The sequence below is a fragment of the Artemia franciscana genome, chromosome 2 (assembly GCF_032884065.1).
Source record: "Artemia franciscana chromosome 2, ASM3288406v1, whole genome shotgun sequence".
Taxonomy (NCBI): domain Eukaryota; kingdom Metazoa; phylum Arthropoda; class Branchiopoda; order Anostraca; family Artemiidae; genus Artemia; species Artemia franciscana.
In genome coordinates, this window is record NC_088864.1 from 48,667,626 (window position 1) to 48,692,435 (window position 24,810).

Here is a 24,810-nt window from a genome sequence, read left to right on the forward strand (position 1 = left end):
CAATTTGACTTGATAAAGTCGTTTTCCCAGATTCGACCATCTGGGGGGCTAAAGGGAGAGGAAAAATTAGAAAAAGTTTGGTATTTATAACTTACGAGTGGGTGATCGGATCTTAATGAATTTTGATATTTAGAAGGACATCGTGACTCAGAGCTCTTATTTTAAATCCTGACCGGCATTAAGCTTCTTATTTTCCTTTTTAAATCAATCTATTGATTTATAGAATTTTGTTAGAGCTCATACCATATGATCTCTTGGCTCTTCTCGCCTCGTCACAAGTGCCATATGAGCTCTTAGCTCTTGTTCTTTCTTTTTTCCGAATTAACCGACCCCCCACTCCCCCCAGATGGTAAAATCGCGAAAACGACTATTTCTAATTTAATCTGGTCCGGTCCCTGATAACACCTGCGAAATTTCATCGTCCTAGCTTACCTGGAAGTGCCTAAAGTAGCAAAACCGGGACAGGCAGACAGACCGACAGAATTTGCGATCGCTATATGTCACTTGGTTAATACCAAGTGCCATAAAAATAGGGAAGAGGGCGTAAATTTTCGTTTATATTTGATACTACCTAGACCTTTCAGATACCAAATCAAAATCGGGACAAAAATCAAGAGGGAGCCCCTCCCTCTTCCTATGCTCACTTACATTGGTGTATATAATCCTTATATATTTCTAATATATAAAACCCAATATAAGTGCGTCCTGGCTAAGTGGATGGCGCGCTGGTTTGAGAATTCTTTGTCCAAGGGGTACGGGTTCGTGGCATAGCCAGTTATTTGGTTTGGGACGGGGGTCAGTGGCGTGACTCTGTACTGGAGAAATCTGGGGACGGTAAGCAGGAAGGGTGTGCGAAAGTAAAGGATGGCTGGCCCTCAGCCCCCCATTGCACTTCCCTGCTGAATGGCACCCTCTTGGTCCAAACCGAGAATGGCACCGCCGGTTTGGACCTTAAGGGTCTAGACCCCATCATAAATACTTAATAGATAACTCCAACCCTGTATAGCCAAGTTTTCAGTGAATTTGAGTTGAAGTTGTACAATAATCAAACATCAGAGTCAACACACTGCCATAGACTTCGTAAGGAGCGAAGTGCTTTCAATGTCTTGTGTTAATGTACTACTCGTATTTAGCTAGTTGAGATCATCCAAGGCAAAAGCAATGGTGAATAGCCGAAAAGTGATATCAAGTAAATCGCAACTTTACTCTGAATAATTAGCAAGTGTCTGTAACTCTAGAGAAAACCTGTTTAATTGAATATATTAACACATCAAAGGTGCAACACCAACTATCATGCCCAGTTAGTTCAGAATAGATCATCAGTCCCTATTTTGGGGAAAATGTCTTGAGCCAAACATTACACTTTTTTCTGTTGGTAAAAAGTAAAATATTCGTAAAATACATTCATTTCTTAGCAAAAGTTGCATGCAGCTTTGGAACAGCATAACAAATACTTGAGACTATTTTACAGGTGCATTTAGCTAAAAAATTCTATTAAAGAGGAGGGGAAGACTCTTTTTCTTTATAGATAAATATTTCCAAAGTTACAGTTTGGTAAATTTGCCCTGTTTCGTTTCGCAGTCTGAAAGATCTATTTGAAAATTTCAGGGACAGTTTTAACAGAGGGAGGCGGGGCAACACAATATATGTCCTATCTTCACAAAAGAGTATTCGCAGCCATTTATTGAACAAATGAAACTAAAGGGGAAAAAATATATCAAGCACACTTCAATTATTTGGGACTGTACAACAAATTTTGGTAAATGAATTTATGCTCGGTTATAGTTCATTTATTTTTCCTCGCACCACTCGTTCTCTTTACGCACCTGCTCTTCTTCTGCAGGTGTAAAATCATTTTTTATGTTAAAGGTCTTCCTAATATCCTCAGGTGACTTCCCTTTTATCATATTTGCTACCGTTTTGCAAGTTACGTCCAGAAGACCTGTAAAAAAGATGATGAATTGATTCATTTTCTAAATTCCTGTGTATTCTTCATGCACGTTCTACATTTTCTAACTTGCCTGTTCTACCAGGCCCTAAAGGAAGTTATTGGGTTTACTTAAGTCCTCTACGGGTCTTTTTCCAACTGATCCCCCTAAGCCGCATTGGTTTCATAAGAAATAGGGGGACGGACCATGAACATACTAAAGATGTTTCACTTAAGAACTCTAATTTTACAGATTTTTTCTTGTTAATAATAAACATAATTTTTGTGGAAAGCTTATTTCGCCTCTTTTCTAGAACTATAAATTGTGAGATATACCCGTTTGCTTTTGGAAAGACGAAATTAACAACTGCGAAACAAAAAAAAATTCAGAGATTATTTTGAGTTGCTTATAAATTATGAAACATTGCATTCACCCACTGATGATATTAGAACTGGTAAGATAGGTCCAATCTTTAGGGGAGTGAGGGTAGGTCATCCGCCTATTTGAAGACATGTGCATGGTTCAGATGCAGAAAAATTCCATTCAATGGGCATCAGCTGGGGCGGAATGATAAATGAGATCAAAGTTGTTCAGCTTGGGTGCGTTTTTGGGCTAATTTAAGCTGAATGCACAAGTACTGGCATCAAAACTTGACGGGTACGGTTCTTAGATTATACATATACCACCCTCCGTACTTGCTACGATTGGTAGCCCAAGCCTTTGACCATCGCACACTTACTATCCCGATACCACTTTTCCATTTTTCGCTTTCTTTAAGTTCATGTCCCTCCCCCCAAAGTTCTTTATACATTATTATTACCTTAGAAGAAGCTACCTTCAATTACAACTTTAGCCCTATTAAGAAAAAAAAACATATTCTACCAATACAAGTATTTGACATAAATTATTTCCTATCAGATAAATTTACTTACAAGCAAGAACGAAAATAATAAACATATAAAAATATAAAACTAATTTTCTTTCACAAGAATCTATGATATAAGTGAGAACAAGGGGCACAAAGCGGATTGGGCTTAGTTTTCTCTAAGACTAAGAAGGCTTTAGTGTCACAAGTGTTCTTACCACTGCGCTATCAAGCCTTAAATAACGGAGTTAGTTTTATACTTCTCGCGGTACCCTATCATCCGTTAATGTTGCGTTATTGATACAAGGGGGAGTATATGAGAGAGAGAGGAGGGGGGAATATTTTTATGTATTATTGCAATTTCTTCGGAAGTGCATACAAGGATAAAATTTGGAAGAGACTGAACACCGGGAAGCGGTTGGAAAATAGCTCAAAAGTTTAACAAGTATAGGTGAGAAACATGTTGGAGAGTTGAGGAAAACGAGTTAAAACATAAAATGAGAATATCCCAGCAGCTTGTACTAGTTCAAAATTCTAAGTTAGATCTTTGGTGATTTAACATGGAAAAATAAAAATAAACTTTAGGATTAAAAACTACTAGTGCAACTTATACTGCCTTGCCAATTCATTACATCAATAGAAAATAGGGTTTAATTAAATTAGAGTTAAATAACAGAAAAAAGGTCAAGTGAATTCTTTAAAAAAGGAAACTGGATATTGATATGATCAATCTGCAATGTAATAATGATTAAAGCTGGAATATCCATGTGAGTAATGACAAATTAGCATTTTTTTTAATGAATTATTTTAATTCAAAAACCTAGTCTGCACAATGTAGGCCTAGGTTAGCTTGAGACTATCTTGACAAGTTAAATAGGCTAGCTGACTAAGCTTGTAGGGCTACTGTAGACAGAATCCCACTTTCTTCTCCCCTCGCTAAATTTTAAAGCACCATGTAAAATGACAAGTATTTAGCAGTTTTGGGTAAAAGAAAAGTCATTAAATGGTAGATTGCGCAGCTTGTGATTTTTGTTTTAACGCCTGCGTCGTTTGCACTCTTGCAAGTTCCCCATACGCTATTGGATTCAGCAAGAGTTTATTACAAAATGCATACACTTAAAGCTAAATCAAACAGTTCGTGGTAACGAACTATAAGTAAGGGTCGACCCAGCTCAATAGTAACCAAAACTCTAAAAAGGGAATTTGATACCAATAAATACATCCAAAGGATCGAACTTTTAAGTTTTATCAAGTTTAGTCTTACCATCAAAGTTACGAGCCTGAGGATATTTGCCTTATTTTCGAAAAAAGGGGGAAACAACCCCTAAAAGTCATAGAACCTTAATGAAAATCACAAAATCAGATTCAGCGTATCACAGAACCCTACTGCAGAGGTATCAAGCTCCTATCTGTAAAAATGTGGAATTTTGTATATTTTTTTTGCCAGAGAAAGATCACGGATGCGTGTTTATTTTTTTTTTCTTCCCAAAGGTGACAGTATCAACCCAGTGGTCCTAGATGCGAGAGGGCTCATTCGAACGGAATTAAAAGTTATAATGCCCTTTTTAAGTGACCGAAAAATTAGAGGACAACTACATCCTCTCCCACACTCATTTTTTCCTTAAGTGACTCGATCAAAATTTTTAGATAGCCATTTTGTTCAGCATAGTGAAAAAATCTAATAACTATGTCTTCAGTTTTAAAAGGTCCCCCACAGTCCCAGGAGTAAGGGCCGCAAGTTGTGAACTTTGCCCATTGTTTACACATAGTATTTGTTATTGGAAAATATACAGCCATTTTTTTGGGGGGGAGGGTGCTTGGGTGAATTTCTATGGGGATAATCTTCCTTCGGGAGAGAAATTTCTGGGGAGTGAATATTCCAAGGGAAACGTTACACTGGGGGGTTTTGACAGAATTGCTATTGGGAATTCTTTTTAACTGTCTTACATTTACTTTGCCAAACTTTTTATCTGGAGATTTTCCGGGGAATTATCCAGGGGCTTTATTCCGCGTGTTTTGTCTTCTGGGAAATAATTTCTGCGGAAGGGAGCATTTCTGGAGTGATTGGGAAACCGATTAGAGATTAAAGTTTCAGTCAAATGACAGAATGCTGAAGAGAATTTTTCATTGTGAATTGTCCATAAGCAATTTTACAGGGAGTGTGATTCTCAGCGAGGATGCAACTATCTGGAGGGAATTTGACGGGGGGGGGGGGTGCACTTACGTTAGATGAAATTTCCAAGGAGGAGTTTTCCGTGAGGGGGAGGGGTATATTTCATAGAGGGTGAGCCAGATTTACCAGCAATTTTAGAAAAATGAACAGAAATTATGCCATGTATGAGGGGCTACCCCTTCCGCAATACCTTACTCTTTACGCTAAAATTGATTGTTTACTGAATTGAAACACGGGGGCGTTTAATTAGAACATGTAGTCTTTTAAAAGTGCAAACAGCTTTAGCGTAAAGAGCAAGGTATTGAGGGGAGGGCAACTCTTCATATCCGGAACAAATCTGCCGAAATTATTATACATATTTTGTTTTAACTTTTCATGTACAGTGAGCCAAACTCGAACCTGCACTAGTCGAAAAACGTTCAGAAATTAGTTAAAAAAAACAAGTTTTTAATTAAAAGTAGGGAGCGACATTAAAACTTAAAACGAACAGAAATTATTTCGTATATGAAAGAGGCTGTCCCGCCTCAACGCCTTGCTCTTTAAGCTATAGTTTGACTCTTTGTCACAACTCTACTTTTTAAAACAATGAAAAACTTTAGCGTAAAGAGCGAGGTGTTGAGGAGGGGATAGCCCATTTCATATATGGAAGAATTTCTGTTGGTTTCAAGTTTTAATGTCGCTCCTTATTTTCAGTTAAAAGAACTTGTTTTTTTTTATTTATTTAATGACCCTAAACAAGGCGGTCATCAGTGCATATAAAGCAAGGACTAAACAGAAAAATTCTGTTACCCTGTCATAGCTGATCTTTGGCAACAAGGGCACTGTGTATAGTAAATTTCACCTTCGCAGCTTATTGATATACACTACCCTCAACTTCCTTAAATTTTTCATTTAAAAATATCTGAGTTGATGAAGAATCTTTCAATTTCTATTTTAAGTCTAATTTCGAAGCTAAATGGAAACTTCAATCTCACCTATAGCAAAAGTAAGACAGATGGCATTTTATCTGCATTGCATCAAGTTTTTACCCTATTCCTTTTTGTAGTTCACTTTACGAAATAAGGAAATATTGAGTTTCTCCTCAAATAGGCACACGTTAAAAGGACATTTCGAATAAATAGCAAACCTGTATTATCTACAGTTCCATAACCGTTGCAAGCACAGCAGAAAAACAGATGGAAAGAAGTCTTATGAACACTGTTACACTGCTGGGGTGTAATTTCCGTTAAACCCGTAATAGCAAAACACATCACCAACTGAGCAATTTCAGGAAAGAATCCTTCATTGGGGAGATTTTATTAAAAATGACCTAAAAATACGCAATATTGTGCTTCCTTGTTGTTGTTTTTTCATTGGAATCCAACTTCTTCAATATAATTATCTTATTCAAAGGACCTCGGAGGAACGCCAGGACAATGTTTCGTTGGTACTAATTAGCACAGGAATATTAGAACTCTAATGCAATTTTCTTGAAATCGTACACATTTTACAATTAAACTCAAAGGCAAAGACATAAAAAAAAACAAGAGAATAAAAAGCATCAAGGACGCTTGACTTAAGACAAATAATTTTCCATGAAGCAAAAATAGATCCTTATCAGTGGTGGTTCTGGCCTCTCTTGTGCCCAGGGTAAAATATTAATAAGCCCGCTCCCCATCAACTCCTGTCTCCCAAACATTTTCATGCCAAATTTTAACAAAAATTTCATTCATTAACAAAATTTTCCATTTATTTAAATCTGAATTTTCTTACTTTAGCCTCTACAAAATCACCAATTATCTCGTTAGGAATGATGATGGAGAAATTGCAAAAATTAAAATTTCGGGTTCCATTTGCTTATACTTACTGCCATCCTCTATTTATTTGAATAAAACTAAAATTTCAAAAATTACAGAATGATTATAGAAGATTGGGCATTGTACTGGCAACAAGACAGAAAAATAAATCAGCATTTGAAACTTGAAAGTGTGGGTCATTCTTATGTACTCTGATAAGATATTCCATGCCAAAAAGTTGTCACATTTTGTTTTTAGGTATTAATTTTCTATATTTCTGAATAAAATAAAATCAGGGAAAAAAAAACAAAAAAAGGTCCGTTTCAAAAAAAAAAGAATTGATTGAAAGTCATAAATATATTAAAAGTAGAAAAATAGCCGTTTCTTTCCTGGAATCTGGATTTTGACGGAGTGGCATCCCCACTATTATCTGCCCATATTCATGTTACTTTTTAGTTTAACTTTTATTTATATTGGTTTCTGTTCTTTTAAGTTTGACCAGATTGCTCAGTTCAATCTCTGTCATTTTAATTCTACTACAAAATCTGTTAGTTTAAATTTCTGTCAAAATTTGAAAAAGTCATAATTTTTTATTAGCCGTAATTTGTTACTATTTTTTGATAGTCTTCAATAAAAAGATTGGAGGAGGATGGGAAGGATTTTTAATTATTTTGACGAAATATTAATACAGATCAAATTGTATGAATATGAAAATCTACATGATTTGTATTCCTCAATTCCTGTATTCCTGGAACTGCTGAATAAAGTTACATGCTATTCTATAATTTTAATGGAAGAATCTTTTCGTATTATATTTTCTAATTAAGCAAATTTCTAGGCACTCTATGAAAGAATTTTCGTTTTATTCTCTTTATTTATTAAGCTAACGCCTTTTATAAAATAATTTTAATCTTTTTAAGGATACTTTCTTTTCATAAAAATCTTTAAATTAACTCACCAACTATTCTTATCAATTATAGATATTAATTATTTTTGCTGAAGGTATGCCATATAACTATTTTATTACAATTTGTAAATAAAATTCCTATCAATCTCAACAACAAAAACAAGTTTCTAGTACGACAAAAATAACATTACTGGAAAGGTATTAATTAAGAAACAGTGGTATTAGCGTGTGAGGGGGGGGGGGGTCAAGACGCTAATCATCCATATTACAGTAAAATCATAAATAAATCCAATCACAGGGATACACACAGGCTACTGTGGGACATATTTGAGCAAAGGCGTGATGGAACAAAGTAGCCAACCCAAAGGGGCACCAAGTCAGGACTTTGCTATTTTTCTGCACCAAGTCCCTAAAATTGCTGATTCTTTTTTGCATCAAGTCAAGTCTTAGCTCATTTTCACACCAAATGAGGACTGAATTTGTTTTTACATCAAATTGAGACTTAGTTCATTTTTACAAAGGGTCTGGACTAAGCCAATTTTAGAAGGGAATAAGAAGTTGGCTTGCTTTTGTATTAAATTGGGGCTTAGCTTACTTCTTGCATCAAGTCATGGCTTGACTGGTTTAGGTACCAACTTAATCTATAGCTTAAACTTAGCCCTATAAGCTTTAATTTTTAAAATAGATTTTCATATTGAAACTGAAAAGTAAATTGGTGGAACTATAGTACCTTTGATATCAAGATAATTAGCTGCTAAGATGAGTTCAAAAAGCGTTCCTTGGTCGACTTTAAGAAAGTCAGCATCCCAGCTAGAAATGTCATCAGTACGTTTCTCCCTCAGCTCATCATCCTCTGGGGGTGGAGCATCGTCTTTGTGGTATGTGGCCCACTGAAGAACTTTTCTAAGTATGGCTGAGTTTACATTTGGTAAAGGCACAATTTCTTCTTCATCCTCATCCATACCTAAAATGAACACTTTGATTACTAAAGGATCTCTTAGGTTTGTCATAAAAAACAGAGAGAAGAAAAAATCTTCTTAAAAACCTACAAAAAGCTAATAAATTGGAGCAATAAGAACTCCTAACATTGCCTAGGACAGTACATCTCAGTCTTTCATCTCTTGAACATCATGTGGAAAAGTTCTCCAATAAATACAACCTCCCGTCCTTCTATTAAATTAAATGTTTTAAGAAAATTTTGTTGCTAAGCTTTTTCTAAAGGGATTCTAAAGAGCCGTTTTATGGCCATTTTACAGTGGACACATTATTTGTTGTTTTTTTTCTGTTCATTTTTGGTTTAATGTAGCTCTTCATTTTTCTTTGAAAAATGGTTTTGTGGAATTTTTTTTTAAAATTAATTTCTGTTTGTTTTCAATTGACATAGTTTTTTCATTGGTCAAGAAAAGAATATTTTAAATTTTTTAAGCTTGTCTCTATGAGAATCCAGATTTTGGCAAGCTATTTATATGATGAACACAATTTTCAATAACAGCTGTACTATAGTACTTTGGATGGATGGGCACAGGGAAAGATATTCCAACAAATGGGTTGAAAGTCTTCATAAGCTTTGGGATTCTATAGGGCTGATGGAGCATTGCTGATTAACATTTTTGACAACATGCATGTACATAGTGTGTTTTTAATTAGTTCAACATCCATCTCAGCATTCCCTGAAAGTTTCATCTGAATACCCTTAGCCATTCATAAATATCACAGATATACCCTTTTAACAACCCTATTTAGTTAAGCACCCCCCTCAAAAAGGACTGTAGAAGTTTCAATTTCGTTTTGAATAAGCCTCTACCAAAGTTTCAAAAACAACTCCCAAACAAAGTGCCATCATAAAAAAAAACAACAAAAAAACATAAGGGCTCACGTCCCTCTTTACTTAGGCAGCATTGCCTATGGTACTATTTTATACTTTGACAATGTGCCCTAGGCTATATACAAAACAAAAGAAAACAATACTTATTACTATTGTTTTATAAGCAATAATATTGCTTTTACAATTAAGAAATTATTGCTTTATAAGGTATATGCAGCAAGTTTCTATCAACCAGATTTTCATCTGTTTGCTCATTTTTAAAGTTATCTTTCAATAATATTATTTTATTAGATATAGCCTAGGGCTATATCTGGAACCATTAGGGAGTGGAGGCACTGTCAGAGTAGTGAATACTATATATGGAAAGTGTATGGAAAGAGTAGTGAGAATTGCAAAGTAGAAGTAGAGTAGTAGAAAGAGAATTGCATCTAATATTAAACATATTGATAAATTAAATCTTGGGAAAATTTATAATAGCCTAGTTGTACCTCATCTCCTTTCTCTTTGTCCGGTTTGGTAGTTTCTTAGTGAACCTCAGAAACTATCTGTTCGTAGAGTATATTTTCGTTATGCTAAATTCCTTCTCAGTTACCCTCCTTGGACTAGAAATAGTTACTTAGTGAACAAATTCCGCCTAGTTCTCCTACATCTATTATTGATAAAAGGCTTCATGATTTTCTTTCTTCTATGTCGATAGTGTCTCACCCATGGTCAGCATTACTTATTTAATTGTTTGATTGTGTTGATTTGTATTTATTTGTACCTTTTTTTTTCTCTTATTACTCCATCTTAAGGGCGTTCCGCCCTCTTTTTGTAGATGGGTTATAAATAAATTGATTGATTGATTGATATATGGAAAGTGTATGGAAAGTCAAATGGGGAATCAAATAGTACAACTCTTTTTGTTTTATCATGTTTCCTTCAGGAGCCAAAACACTAGTGTTACCATTGAATGAAGCAATACATTTTTATTATTAAGATAAGCAAGTATTTATGATTGTTTTCAAGAACTTTTCACAATCTTAGTGAGCATCTTCTAATTGCTAATAATAAGAAAGAAGCTGCCTCTTTAAGCGTCCTTTAAAGAGGTCCCCGAGTCTGTTGATTTTTGAATTAAAATGGAATAGTTGTGGGCATCAAGTCATGGCTAATTGCAGGAAAAAGACAAGACATATAGAGTGAGAAGCAAACCTGGCATTAATTCCCCCTTATTAGGATTGTATAAAAAGGAGGTTAGTTCATTTTTTAATAGATATGTCTAGATAAGTACTCAAAACAAAATTGGCATAAAGTGTACATTTGGAAAGAGCAAAAAGAGAAACATCAAGATATGAGTTCACATATTCTACCGGCTAAGCAATGGAAAAACCTCAAAATTTACCTAAATAAGCAGGGAGAAGGAGACTTTAATAAATGAATTCAGTGCTGATGGTTTTTTAAGTTCTTATATTGGTAAACACTACTATGCATGGCATTTTCTGAACTAAAAACTATAACAAATAATATATAATTGTTAAGAATTACTGCTGTTAGCAAGGAATCCATATAAAATCTTGAGGTAATGCCAACAACTTTTCCAAATCTGATTCCTAAATCAATGCTCTTTCCAATTCTAAAGTTTGCTATTCTGGCAAATGCACATCCCCTCCTAATTGTTCTATATATAGCCTAAATAAAAATCATATATTTTTCCATTGTTTTTTTTTATTGCATTATGTGTTATATTCTTTTGTTCATTGGTTTAAGGGAAACCTTACACTGGGGGAATTTGCCAAGATTCCTATACAAAATTCTGTTTATTTGTCTTTCTTTCTCTTTGACGACTCAATTTTACATGTGAAGTTATGGGGGGGGGGGGGGTCCATGAGAGTTTTCCACAGGATAAATCCTCCAGAGAGAATTTTCTGCAGGACAACCTTTCTACCTGGGGGGCAGTGGGTATTTGCAAGAAGAATTTTCCATGGAAGGATTTCCAGAATGATTTTAAAAACAGTAAGAAATTAAAGTCTTCTTCAAATGAAAATGGGCCAAGAACTATTTTTCAATTAGAATCATCCACAAGAAATTTTCAGCTAGAATAAAATTTTCCTGGTGGGGAGGTGTCTTATGTGAGAAGAACTTTACAATTTTTCGTGGAAGGGGGAACCACATTTCCCAGCATTACACAAAAATTACTTCTTTTGTTTTTTCATCCAATTGTTTTTCTTCTTTTTTTTTTGCAATGTGCTATAAGAATAGTCAATATTATTTTACACTTCCTCTTGGAACATTTCAACATTCTGCATATAGTAGATCCTGCAAGTCATTTGAACCTGCACCAGGTAAAAAACGTTCAGATATTAAATAAAAAAAAAAACTGAAAGTAAGGAGCAACATTAAAACTTAAAACAAATAGAAAATTTTCTGTATATTAAAGAGGCTGTCCCCTCCTCAATGCCTCACTTTTACACTAAAGATTGCCTCTTTGTCACAACTCTACATTCTAAAATAATAAAGAGCAAGCATTGAAGAAGGCACAGCCTCTTTCATATACAGAATAATTTCTGTTCATTTAAGGTTTTAATGTGGCTCCTTAGTTTCAGTTAATAACTTTTCTTTATTTAATCTAAAAGAAAAGTTTGTTCCTTTTATTTTATACTCTGTTGTTCAACATCTTGAGGTGGCAAGAATGAAATCATGCTATGCCCAGGTCCTTTAATAGGTTTAGAATTGCTTGTCAGGATTGTATTGTATGCACATATACTTGATTAAAATAAGATTAGTGAATTTGGGATGGTTTCAAGGTGGTTTCTTTATGCAACCTTGGGAATTACAGTGTATAACTTAACCAGTATAGATGACAGGGTGCAACATCTTAAAACAAGAAAGATAAAAAAAAAAAAACAGCATTTTCTGTTTTTCCAAAAAGCAGAACAGAAAGTAGAAACAGATCAACTGTTTTTGATGGACCTGTTTCAATTCTATTTTTTTTCTGTTTTTCTGAAAAACAGAAACAGTGCTAATGCTTAAGCAGCACTATCTCATTGCAGAAGAATTTAGATCAGCTGAATAAATATTTATTTGAAAATGTGGATTAATGGAAATGTGAGAATCTAATGGATAGAGACATGCTGCATAAGATAAAGTAGCAAATAATAAGAGCAGCAATGGGAAATCTAATTGTACTGTTATTTTACTATTAAAGTGTTTTCTTTAGAAAATATTCAATCTAGTTTTACTCACTAAATATACTGCCCACTATAAATACTCACATTTTTTTCCACTAGAATGAATTTTTCCTTTGTGCAGATTGATTTGCATTTGCCATAAAATGACAAAGAATACAGGGGTTGTGATACTTGAAAATATAATTAGGATAAAAAAAAACAGTGTTTGAGAGTGATAGTTTTTAAGAAAATGGAGATAAGTTTTTAAACCATGCCTATATTATTGCAGGTCTTTACCAACATGACAAAATATGGACAAAGTAACTAGATCACTACCTTTTACATCTCTTTTCAAAAAAAATACCTCATTGCAAAGAAATAATGAACTTTTCAGGAAAGATTACTCAAACCTCTTCCTTTTCTCTCCTTAGAGAGAAGAGGCCATTTTTTTGCTAAGCCACTGTCTTCTATAATCAACCAATGTTTCTGTCAGCAAGTATTCCCTAGTGCTTGGAAAAGAGCATATGTCCACGTTATTCCAAAAGTAAGGTGTCCAAAATCTTGTGATCACCCCTGGCCTATATCAATAACTCTGAACCTTTCTAAAGTGGCAGAAATGTTTATTTACTGCAAACTTATGTCACAGGTCTCTGCACATCTAGACCTGTATCAGTATGGATGCTTAAGAGGCAGCAGCACAACTGTTTATTTAGTACGGATGTACCATCTCATTGCTGAGTGGCTTGACTGAGGAAGTGCTATAGTAGACTACTGAAAGGCTTTTGATCTTATTTGTCATTTCATTGCTATCACAAATCTACACACCATAGGTGCACACAAACATATTCTCCTATTAGTGATCAATTTTTTACAAGCCTGCTATCAGTGCGTTTACAGTCTTTTCCCAGGAGATACCGACTCCTAATGGTTCAAGCTTACATGCAGAGCCCCACAAGGTACTAAGCTTGCTAGTCTACTGTTTTTGGCAGTGATAAAGTTCATCCTTTCCAGCTATGAAGAAAGATTTAAGCATGTAGACAACTTGTCAGTCCTACTGAAGTACATCATTGAGAAGTCTGAGGCTGTTCCCCAATTCTGTAACAAAATAATCAACAACTTTAAAGATGAATGTACTGCATACAGCCTCCAAATCAACAAAGGAAAGACGAATTCCTTTGCTTTAATCCCCTGAAGAGAAACTTTGTGTGCCCTCCTCCTCCTTATCCTAGTGAATCTTTGGCAGTAGTGCTTGGTGTCAAGCTTAGCATTGACTGCTCTTTCAGCCTTCATGTCAAAACAATAATCAAAAAGGCAAATAGTGCAAAGCAGAGACACTTATACTAATGCATTGATTTGGTTTCTCAGTGGCACAACTAAGGATAGTCTATCTCACTTATATCTGGCCAATTTTAGAGTATGCATGTCCTGTATGGACAAGTCAATAACACTATTTACCTAAGTGACCAGCTTGAGTCAATACAAAAAAGAGCAGTCAAAGTAATATTATATGTTGTCTAATATTATATGTTGTCTAATATTGTGTAATGTTTTTACTGAATATAAGTTAGCATTATCCACTTTACAAATTCCCTCTCTTCAAGAGCATCATTTCAGTTTGATCCTTGAATTTGACCAATATCTTCTCAGAAGTGATAAACACAGATCAATACTACTACCAGTTTTAGTGAAACATCAAAGTACTAGGTCAAAGAACATTGACAGATTAGCAGCACCTCCTTTGTGCACAAATTGTTTTTCCAACTCATTCATCCCTTTCTTTGTATTGAAGTATAACAATTGTTAATTTAATCCTATTTGTCTTCTGATTTTTTTGTTGTTGTTTGATTTAATCCTTTTTTTTGTAAGCACAAGCGCCATTTAGTTTTATGACTACAAGAGATTGTGCAAATAAAGCCGATTCTATTTAATTCTATTATTTATACAAAGTGTTTTGAACTATAACAGACTGCTGCTATTTATATGTCTTGAAGAAGGGGTAAGCACAACTTTTTAGAGAATTTCTCAAACTGAAACAGTGAGTTTTGTAGCTTTGACTCTATAATTGAAACAAAAATCTCAAAATTTATTGAACTTTGACTGCGCAAACGCAAAGGTGTTGCATGTTGTCAATTATAATAAATCATCAGTGTATTATATGTTTGTGTCCCAGGAAAATAGAATAAAAGCTAACTCAGGAGTGTACCTTGTGGAAGGTCTTTGGTTATTGGAGTTGTAGGAGAAGAGGCTTTACCAATCTGAACAATGTACAAAGACCTTCCACAAGGTACACTCCTGAATTAGCTTTTATTCAGATTCCTCTATTTTCAATAAAGGACCTGATGATTGATAGTAGCTTTGGGGGTATTCCAAGATTGACAAGTTTATCAATTAAGATTTGTTGGTCCACATTATCATATGCACCCTCAGAGTTCAAAAATGCAGTTATTAGTATATTGTCCTTGGAAAAACCTTTTTATAGATTTTTTAAAGAGACAAAAGCATCTGTTGAATAGTTTCCTGAAACCATGATTGGCAGGCGTGATGTAGGTCCATGTGTTGGTTTATTTTCTTAGAATAGGTAAAAAAGATTAACATTTCTAAATGTCAGAGAATACTTATGTAGGGGAGGGTGGAGATAACTCGCCAGTGGGGCAGGTTGAACACTTTGATTTTTATCTGTCAAAACACTAACTGATTGCAGTGCAGCCATACCATGAAAAAAAATGGTAGCAGTAGCCTCCACGTGAAAAGGACAGAAAATACTTTTTGCTTTTAGAGTGAGTTCTTTTTCTTGAGAATTGTTTCTAGAAAGAAATGCATTAGTTATCTCCTGGAGAGGTATTCTGAAACATGTACCTCCACTCAGAGGCAGGTCCAGGGTACACCCCCTCTTGGTGTAGGCAAAAAGTTCTATCATTAAATTTCTGTGATTTTATTGCAAGATCAACACTGGAACCAATGCATGTTGAAAAGGATTTGACAACACTTGATCTGCCTGCCCTAAGCCTTTAGGAAATTGTCCAGCATTTGGAGTCACCCAAGGTTATTTCATTTCATAAATTGTTGAAGCTTGAAAAAGTGTGGGTGTCAAAACCTATTTATTTTTCAGTAACAAAGCAAATTTCTTGAAATGACTGCAACAACAGCCATGCCTTAGAGTTAGTCATAATTCTAGAAGGGTTTGAACAGTGTAACATTTTTATATAAAATTAACAAGTTATGATGTCCTCTCACTACAGATACATCATTGTAAGCCTGGCCAATACATTTCTTTATTACCTTAAATTGCAGCTTGGAGCAATTTAAGGATTTTTATATTCACCATTCTCTTCCAAAAAGCTTAATATTTTTGAGCAGACAGCTTTGTCAGTCAAAACAACTGCTTATTTTTTTGCCAGGGTGTTCATGTCAAACCAATGGTCAAACAAAATTGGGTTATAGCTCATTTGAATGGAAATGTTAAGAAAACAATTCTTAATCCATAATATGGAGAATAATCATATTTAACACATTTTTCATGGAAAGAACATTCATCTTCACTTCTTTCCTGGATTTTTCTAAGGAATTTGTGAATTCCTTAGAACCTATATATTTTAAGAATATATACTACTACCTCTCTAATGTATAAATATATATCCAGCACTGCATCCTGAATCTAAATACAATATTCATTGTATTACAAATGAACTTGGTAAAATTCTACTTTAGCTACTTTTGGCTATATTGGAAAGGGGTAAGGTTAGCAAAATACAACTTTCAGAGATGGGTTTACAGGCTAAAGTATGTCCTGGGTAAGTATTTTGAAGTACCCACTTACCTCTACTCCTTCTCTATCTAACCCTGAAAATTGCCAACATGACAGGTCTATACCTATTGACATTTTGACAAAACAACATTTTACCTTAATTTTCAGTTATACATTTCATTTTCTTTGGCTTTAGTTCTGAAAACATAATTCCCAGGACATAGTTAGCCTGTAGACCCATCCCTAAAAGTTTAATTTTCCTAATATATCCCTAACCCTTTCCAAGATAGCCAAAAGTAGAATTTTACCATGAACTTCCCCCCTGTATTAGCCATATGGTGGATACCCTAAAAGGGGTAATGCTTATATTAACAGACTCTTCAGGTAGCTAAGAAACAAATTTTCCTATATAGTCAGAATTGCATCCTGAATTCAAATTTAATATTTATTTGGGTAAATGTTTAGTTTCATCACAAGCTGTCTAAAGTGCCTATTACTGCATATAGTAACATTCTGATTGTTGCATATTGTTTCTTTGCCATTATTAGAGAAGTGTATTAGATAACTTCAAAGACCACACTGCCTTTCCATTGACAAAAGTAAAACAGTTCAAAATAGGGATGATACCTTTTTATTGACAGTGAATAGATAAATTATTTAACTGGATAATTCAAACACATATACAGTGTTCATCATCAGCAGTAAAACTAAAAGACATGAATAAAAATAAACAAAATTTATACCTGATAAACTAATTACATATAGTTTATTGCTCTTATTTTTTTTTTCAATGCAACAGCCGAGGCAAATCTCTTTGACCCTTTGGTTCCAGTTCATTAAAATTATCTGACATATTACATGGACAGAGGTCATAGCTCTTAGGTGAGGTTATATTTACTTTATTTGACCTCAGTAAATTATCATAAATTGAGTTCAATCCAAATTCACCTGTATCTCTGTTTATGGAATTATTCTTGAATAGAATTTTTTTAATTTCAATTGTTTCCCTGAAAGTTTACTTTAAACCTTGGTCTCTAGAAATCAAAGAAACATTTTCAAACAAAATAAAATGATTTGGAAAATTAAAGATATGCTCCAAGAGGGCTGACGTGAAATCTTCAGGTTTGGTATTTTGCTTTAAAGACAAAGAAATAGAATTATGATGTTGTAGCAATCTCATTTTTAAATTCTGGTTAGTACATCCCACATAAGAGCTTCCACAAGTACATGGGATTTTATATACCCCACTTTGTTGCTCTACAGAAGTCTGATCCTTTCCAGAATTTAAAAAACTAGCCAAAGTATTACTACCTCTTAAAGCTACCTTTAAGCCATTATTTTGTAAAAATGTTTTAAGTTTTTCACTCAAACTTTGGCTAGTTTTTTAAATTCTGGAATTTAAAAAACTTAAATGGAATTGAACAAAGCTATGAAGCTGAAAACAACTTTGTTGTACTTGCATTAGGCAGAAGATCTATTTTGCAAGGTTTCACTTTTATAATACACATATTTTTAAAGGTCATCAAAGGTCAGGGCCCTCTAGAGGGAGAAGGAATAGAAGTAGTTGCTTCAAAATATCTTCCCAGGTTATACTTGAGTCTGTAGATTCATCCCTGAAAGTTTCATTTTCCTAACCTAAACCCTTTCTGAGATAGCAAGAAGTCAATTAACTAGAAAAAAAAACAACTTGTCAATTAACCAGTCAATTAACTTGTTAAAAAAAAACAATATCAAACAAGGTTTATCAAATAAACATAGAATATAGACCTTGCCCCACTGCCTGCAGGGCTTGTGAACTAATACACTTTGCTCCATAGGTAATGTTACCTGTAAGCAAGCCTACTTTAAACATTTTTAGTTTGCTCCAGGGAGGAGCAGGGTCAACCAGAAATGGATTTGCTCCTAGAATTAGCATTTCTAAGTACTATAGTATGGAAACTATGCTGCTTAGCAGCATAGTTTCCAGTTTAGACAGCTTGTGATGAAACTAAACATTTACCTTTTTTAACATTGGAAATCAGCTTGAACCTACCCCTATTTATTCTAATTCAGGCTAGCCTACATAGTTGCACATCAGGGGGGTGGGGTAAAGCCCATTCTGATATAGGCTAAATGAATGTTAAATTTGGATTCAGGGTGTAATTCTGACTAGCCTATAAAGGTAAGTTGAAACTTTAACCCACCCTCAAATGGGAAAATATACACCCTAAATTGGTATATATAGGCCTATTGGGTGGAGGTGAAGTTCATTTCTGATGTAAATGCATGTTAAATTTGGATTTGGGATGCAATTCTGAAATAGAGGTAAGTTTACTTCCTAGCCATCTGAATGGTCTGTCAATATAAAAATTACCCATAAAAAGACCTGTCATCAAGAATTATAGCCTACCATCATTTGTTTAGGTTCTAATTTGATGACTTAGGTCTATTCTAAATTTGCAACTGCTTGGCTAACTTTGCTTACCAAGATCTTCAAGCATGGTTTTAATTGTGACTGAACATTTTGCTACCTCGACATCCACATCAAATATCTCTCCATCTGAGCTTTGAAGCTTGATTTTCTTACTCATTTTGTAGTCTCTTCAGTGCTAATGCTTAATGTTGCAGGTGGGTGGTAAATCAGGCCTCTGAAGAAATGATTTATTTTGCGCTGCCAAAAAAATCCGTTGTGGTTAAAGTCATACAAAAATCCGTTGTGGTTACAGGAACAAGCCAAACAACAAACTACAAGGCTTGCCATGCACGTTTTAAGGAGAAATGTTTTAGATTATGCAATTAAATTTTTATATATGACAAAGCAAAATCCCTATTCAATGGACCAAATTAAGCTGCTCAATAATACATAAGAAATAATAAGGTCAACGTGACGTTTGCAAATAGTAATCCATCAAAAAACACTATCAACAAGATTAACAATCAATCCGACTGGGTATAAATTCAACTTTTTGTTTTTAAGTTGTAGCTTATTTTTGTCAAATGAAACAATTTTCAATTTATCTCATTGATATCACAAAATATAGTGCCCGGATTTACGAGGGAACGGCGCTTGAACTCATCTCCACCTTTCATTCTCGTGTTGACAACCACTTGTTGAACCATTAGATAGAATTCCATATCTAGCTCTACTCTAATCTGAGTAAAGAGTTGCAGAGACTTGTCATTCCTAAATGCAGATTTAGAGTTTTTCCAGCTTAGTTAAACGTAGAGGATGCAATTGTTTTTTTTTTTTCATACAGAAGCTGAAAGAATGTACTCGATTTGATAGTGATATTGGAAATGAAAGCTGGGCATATCCCGACTGTTCCTCTAAGAATACCTCAACCATATAGCTAAACTCTTTAAATTCACCTGTTTTGTCGAACCCTCACAACCCCCCGTTCAACGGATTTGACGGTTTGGGAACAATGGGGTCCGTCATGTTCCCCGGAAAATTCTCCCCGTAAAGAATTCCTTCTCGAGTATTAACAATGATTATATTTTTAAATTTAAAGGTTTTTAATGTAGATTCTTTTGTTCCTGTGGACAATTCAAATCAAAGAAACTAATGAAGACCAAATTCCAAGTATATATTGAAAAATGAGTTATATTATTTTTGAAATGTGGTAGATGAAAAGGTTCATAAAACTAGCCAGTTACTTAAAAATCCGGAAAATATGAATAATGTGGGTGAAAGGCCCTGTCAATTATTTGTGTTGAGTAGTCTCTATTTTCAGTCAACGCAAAAAGTATTAAGAGGGCTTTGAGAGGAGATTATGAATAAAACCTTTGTAAAAGTGTACTAAACAACTTGTTTAAGGCTTCTTGGTGATCGGATGAACAGTATAGGAATGATTAACTGGAGGAAAATTTCCCCGGAAACTCCCTTCCCCGAAAAAATTTTTCCCCGATACCCCCCCTGGAAAATTATCTCCTCTTGTAAAAAAAAGTCAAAGGGAAATGAAAACAAATAAAAAGAATGAAGAAAAGAACAGAACCCTTATTTCAAAATTTCTGATAGAACATGTGGTGTAAAATGAATCAGTTTATGATAATGAATTGTAAGTAAGGCTGAACTATGGCTAATGTGAACCGAAACTCTGAAAAGGGAAATTTGTGACAATTAATACATCAAGAAAATAGGCTGTTCATGCTAATTCCAAATATTTAAAGTTTATTAAGTTCAGCTTTGTGCATCAATTGCTTCGAGCCTCTGGAAATTTATCAGATTTTCGAAATAATGGGAAAACACCCTTAAAAAGACAATTCATCTTAATGGCAATTAAACCATTAAGTTCAGCATATTAGGGAAACCACTATTGTGGTTTAGAACTCCTATTTATAAAAATGTGAATTTTATTTCTTTTTCCAAAAGAAAGATTACAGATGTTTTTTTTGTGTGTGTGTGCGTTTTTTTGTGTTTTTTTTTTTTTTGCAAAAGGGGTTTCAGTCGAATGAATATTAAAAGTTCTAAAGCCCTTTTAAAGTGACTAAAAAAATCATGCCGGGCAAGCAGCGTTTTATGCTATTTTCTGACAACAAAATACGATTCTGCTCCATGGATGACCGACTTACTATCAAATTAAGAATTCGGAGATAGTCAATTGATTTAATAATAGCAAAGTATGTATATTGAGCTTCACAGTTGTGAAGGGAGAAATGCCGCATGGTTGCGCATTCGTTTTTGAAAAGTCTTATAGTCTGTGTAAGTGAAGGTACTTCAAATAGCAAAACTTTATGAGGTACGGATAGTGGTTGATACTCAATATATTTCTGTCAAAACAGCCTAATGACTTTTTGAAAAAATTTTGACTTAAACTATTGCAGCTTATTGGCAATAATGAAACTATGAATCTATAAATTATAAATTTGCTTGGTTCTAACTTACAGTTTGACAATAAAATTAGATAGAAATTCTCATTAAATTACTTCAATCCAAAAAATATTCTTAGTCATGCCTAATGGGCGTGTTCTCAATCCCAAGGGCTGAACTGGTGTCATGCACTATAGTTGTCAGAATTTACGTCACATATAGGGGCAGAGGGGGACGTCCCTCCTCCAATGTTCTTAGCCAGTCGGATAAAAATTTGAGTTGTAAGAACAGAACAGAATTTATTTACTCGGGCAGGGGCGATGGGACACATTGACAGGGAGTAGGGCTCATGATGTATAAGGAAGCTGCTAAGTCTTGTTTAGGCTGGGAAGGCATTATTGATAAAATACTAATTCTAAAAAGTTCAGGGTATCAGATATAGTAGTATATGATCCTGAGCACCTGACTAATGGAGATACTAGTGACTCAGATGAATTCTACTTACAGTTACAGGAGCAAATAGACAGGGTCGCAGGTAGAAATATGGTGTTTTAACTCAGAGGTTTTAACGCCAAGGTCGGTAGAAATAGTGATATATGGTACCCTATCCTAGGTAAATTTGGTTAAGGAAAAGAAAACAGTAATGGCTATAGACTTTTGCAATTTTTTAGGTATAACAGTTATAATAGTTATAGCCAATATGGTGTTTGGCCATAAAATGGCCCATAGGTGGACATGGTAGTCACGTGATGATAAGACAGCAAACCTTATTGACTATTTTATAGTAAACCGAAGACTGGCAGGATCAATAAAAGATAGTAGGTGGTATAGGAGTGCTGATATTGATGCTAGGAATAAAGATCACGATATAGCAGTGTCTAGGGTTTATTTAAAGCTGAAGTTTCGGAAGTATAACTACCTCCCGGGAAGTTATGATGTTAGTAGACTTCAGGATGAGAATTTGAGAGTAACTTTCCGGGAACAGTTGAATACTACACTTGAGAGTTTAAAATTTGACAGTGTGGAAGATGGTTGAAATAATTTTAGAAAAACAATTTGTGAAGTTGCTGATGATGTCTAAGGGAGGAAAGTTAAGACTGCAGCTAGGAATATTAGTGAAAAAGCTTTATGTTTAACAGAGACGAGAGGGGGTTTGTACAAGAGATATCTGAGTGATAGATCATATGAAAACAAATGGAACATAAAGAAAGTGGAGAAAGTATTAAAACACGAACTGAGGAGGTGTGAAGTGAAGGCCATGGATAAAATTGCCAAGGATCTGGAAGATGCAGCTAGACGGCATAATAGTAAAATATTGTACTGGCATGTGAATAAATTGAAAGGGAGTAGTGTATCTGACCGTGTCCCAGTTAAAGATAGGAATGAGCCCACAATTAGTGATAAGGAAAGAGTTAAGAGAGATGGGCAAAAGATTTTGAGAATGTCCTAAACCGAAATACAGTTGCAGGAAAAGATATACAGGAAAATAAAAAAATTTAGGATAACTTGGTTGTGAAGGAAGATTGGTTTTATGAAGAAGAATTAGCGACAGTACTAAAAGGATTAAAAAAAATAAGGCTCCCGGTGCTGATAGTGTGGTAAATGAGTTTCTTAAATATGGTGGCTCTGAGGTTAGAAATAATTTACTGAAGACTATGAATATGATTATTGAAAAAGGGGAAGTACCTAACGATTTTAAGAAAACCTCAATTAAAGCATTGTATAAGAAAGGGGATGTGAGTGAGTGCCATAATTATCGAGGCATTAATCTGGTCTCTGTACGTAGCAAATTACTTAGTAATATGATACTTTTTAGACTGAGAGATGCTGTAGACAAAGTTTTAGGAGAACAACAGTGCGGTTTTAGAAAAGGTTTGTTCTGGGTACCCAAACGTATTTCAAACAGTAGGCTGTACGAAAAATGTGGTTCAATCCAATTTCTAGGGCTATAATGAAAGGAAGGTCGAAGGTCGAGATAGATAGAAAAGGTTTTGCGGAAGAAGGATGACAGATTGCCGAGGATTATCCTTTTCGGCCAACCGTCTAGGGCTAAACAGAAAGTAGGTCGTCTTCATTTGGGGTGGGAGGATGTTATAAAGAAAGATTCAAAGGAAATGGGAACTTCCTGGGAAGGTGTAAAGAGGAAGGCTTTGAATAGATTGGGTTGAAGGAGAAGCGTGCCTAGCTGTGTTGGCCTCAGGTGGCTTTATGTGTCTGTGAGTTGTTACTAGTAGTAGTAGTAGTGGTAGTTGCATAAGGCCCTTATGGCCAAATAATATATAACTATGTATTATTTATTATTTTTATTTTTTACATAGAGTTGCATAGCATGGAATGGGAGAGGGTCATAGAAGCTTTGGAGGGAGCTCATTCGATTGGAAATTGAAAGGTCTAGTTATCTATTTATCGTCCTCTCTCTAAAGAGAGAAGAGAAGTAATCCTTCCTCCCTCTATTTCAGCTGTCCCCCCTCCGCAAATGCATCCTGTCAATGTATCCAGGTGCTCCCACTATCCAGGTACAATGTACCTAGATACCCTTGATGATTGTTGTAATGTATCCTTCATGATTGTTGAAAGATTATTTAAGCGTAATACTAGCTGTTGGGGTGGCGCTTGGCGCCACCCCAACACTTAGTTGGTGGGGACGCTTTGCGCCCCCCAAGCCCCCCCGCGCGCATTAGTCGTTACGCGCCATATTAGTTACGCGCCATTGTAGTTGTGTCCCTATGTCCCACTTGTGAATATATATATATACATATATATATATATATATATATATATATATATATATATATATATATATATATATATATATATATATATGTTTTTAACTACGTAAAACTTGCGCATATACAATATTCTTTGCTGTCCCATTGTCTGTGCATATAAACAGATTGTCAGGTTTACCGACTCTTGAACATGCAACATATAATGGTCCATGGGAAAACAATCCGTGTTCAGATCTATACCTCATGATTCTAATGATTGCCCTTGAGCTTTGTTGATGGTGATGGCTAATCAACCATTCCCTGTGTCGCCGTCGTCATTTATATTTCCCCCTGTGCCCCCCGGCGTCCCTGTTGTAGTTGTGTCCTGTGTCCCGGTCGTCATTTATATTCCCTGTGTCCCAGTCGTCATTTGTGTACCGGTGTCCCAGTCTGTGATTTCTCTTTGAATGTCCCGGGCGTCATTTATATTCCTTGTGTTCCGGTGTCCCGGTCGTCATTTGTGTCCCGGTGTCCCGGTCTGTATATACATTAGTTTTTGAATTGGTCTTTTTTTTTAATTTTTATTTTTTTTACCTTTTTTTAGTTTTTTTAGTTATACCTCATGATTCTAATGATTGCCCTTGAGCTTTGTTGATGGTGATTGCTAATCGAACATTCCCTGTGTCCCCGTCGTCATTTATATATCCCCCTGTGCCCCCCGGTGTCCCCGTTGTAGTTGTGTCCCTGTGTCCCGGTCGTCATTTATATTCCCTGTGTCCCGGTCGTCATTTGTATCCCGGTGTCCCGGTCTGTATATACATTCGTTTTTGAAATGGTATATGATGAAATAAATTTTTGTATTTTTCCCCTTTTTAGTTTTTTTTTATTTTTATTTTTTTTAGTTTTGTTTTTCTCCTTTATTTTTCATTTTTTCCTTTTTTTTTTCTTT

General features: G+C 34.9%; 1 protein-coding gene across 1 annotated transcript; it reads right to left on the minus strand.

The window, feature by feature from the left end:
- Positions 1 to 1,668: 1,668 nt before the first annotated feature.
- On the minus strand, positions 1,669 to 19,016 carry LOC136043056 (S-phase kinase-associated protein 1-like). Its single transcript, XM_065727963.1, has 3 exons — positions 18,829 to 19,016; positions 8,379 to 8,612; positions 1,669 to 1,942 (listed from the first exon to the last, which is right to left on the minus strand). The coding sequence occupies exons 1-3, from the start codon at positions 18,932 to 18,934 to the stop codon at positions 1,791 to 1,793; spliced, it is 492 nt and encodes a 163-aa protein (XP_065584035.1). The 5' UTR covers positions 18,935 to 19,016; the 3' UTR covers positions 1,669 to 1,790.
- Positions 19,017 to 24,810: the final 5,794 nt, after the last annotated feature.

Excerpts from the sequence above, each read along its gene's own strand:
- LOC136043056 (XM_065727963.1), bottom strand. The coding sequence starts at position 18,934 with ATGAGTAAGAAAATCAAGCTTCAAAGCTCAGATGGAGAGATATTTGAT. Across the intron at positions 8,613-18,828 it reads AACCATGCTTGAAGATCTTG|GTATGGATGAGGATGAAGAA; the intron begins GTAAGCAAAGTT and ends TGTTCATTTTAG. Across the intron at positions 1,943-8,378 it reads TAATTATCTTGATATCAAAG|GTCTTCTGGACGTAACTTGC; the intron begins GTACTATAGTTC and ends TCTTTTTTACAG.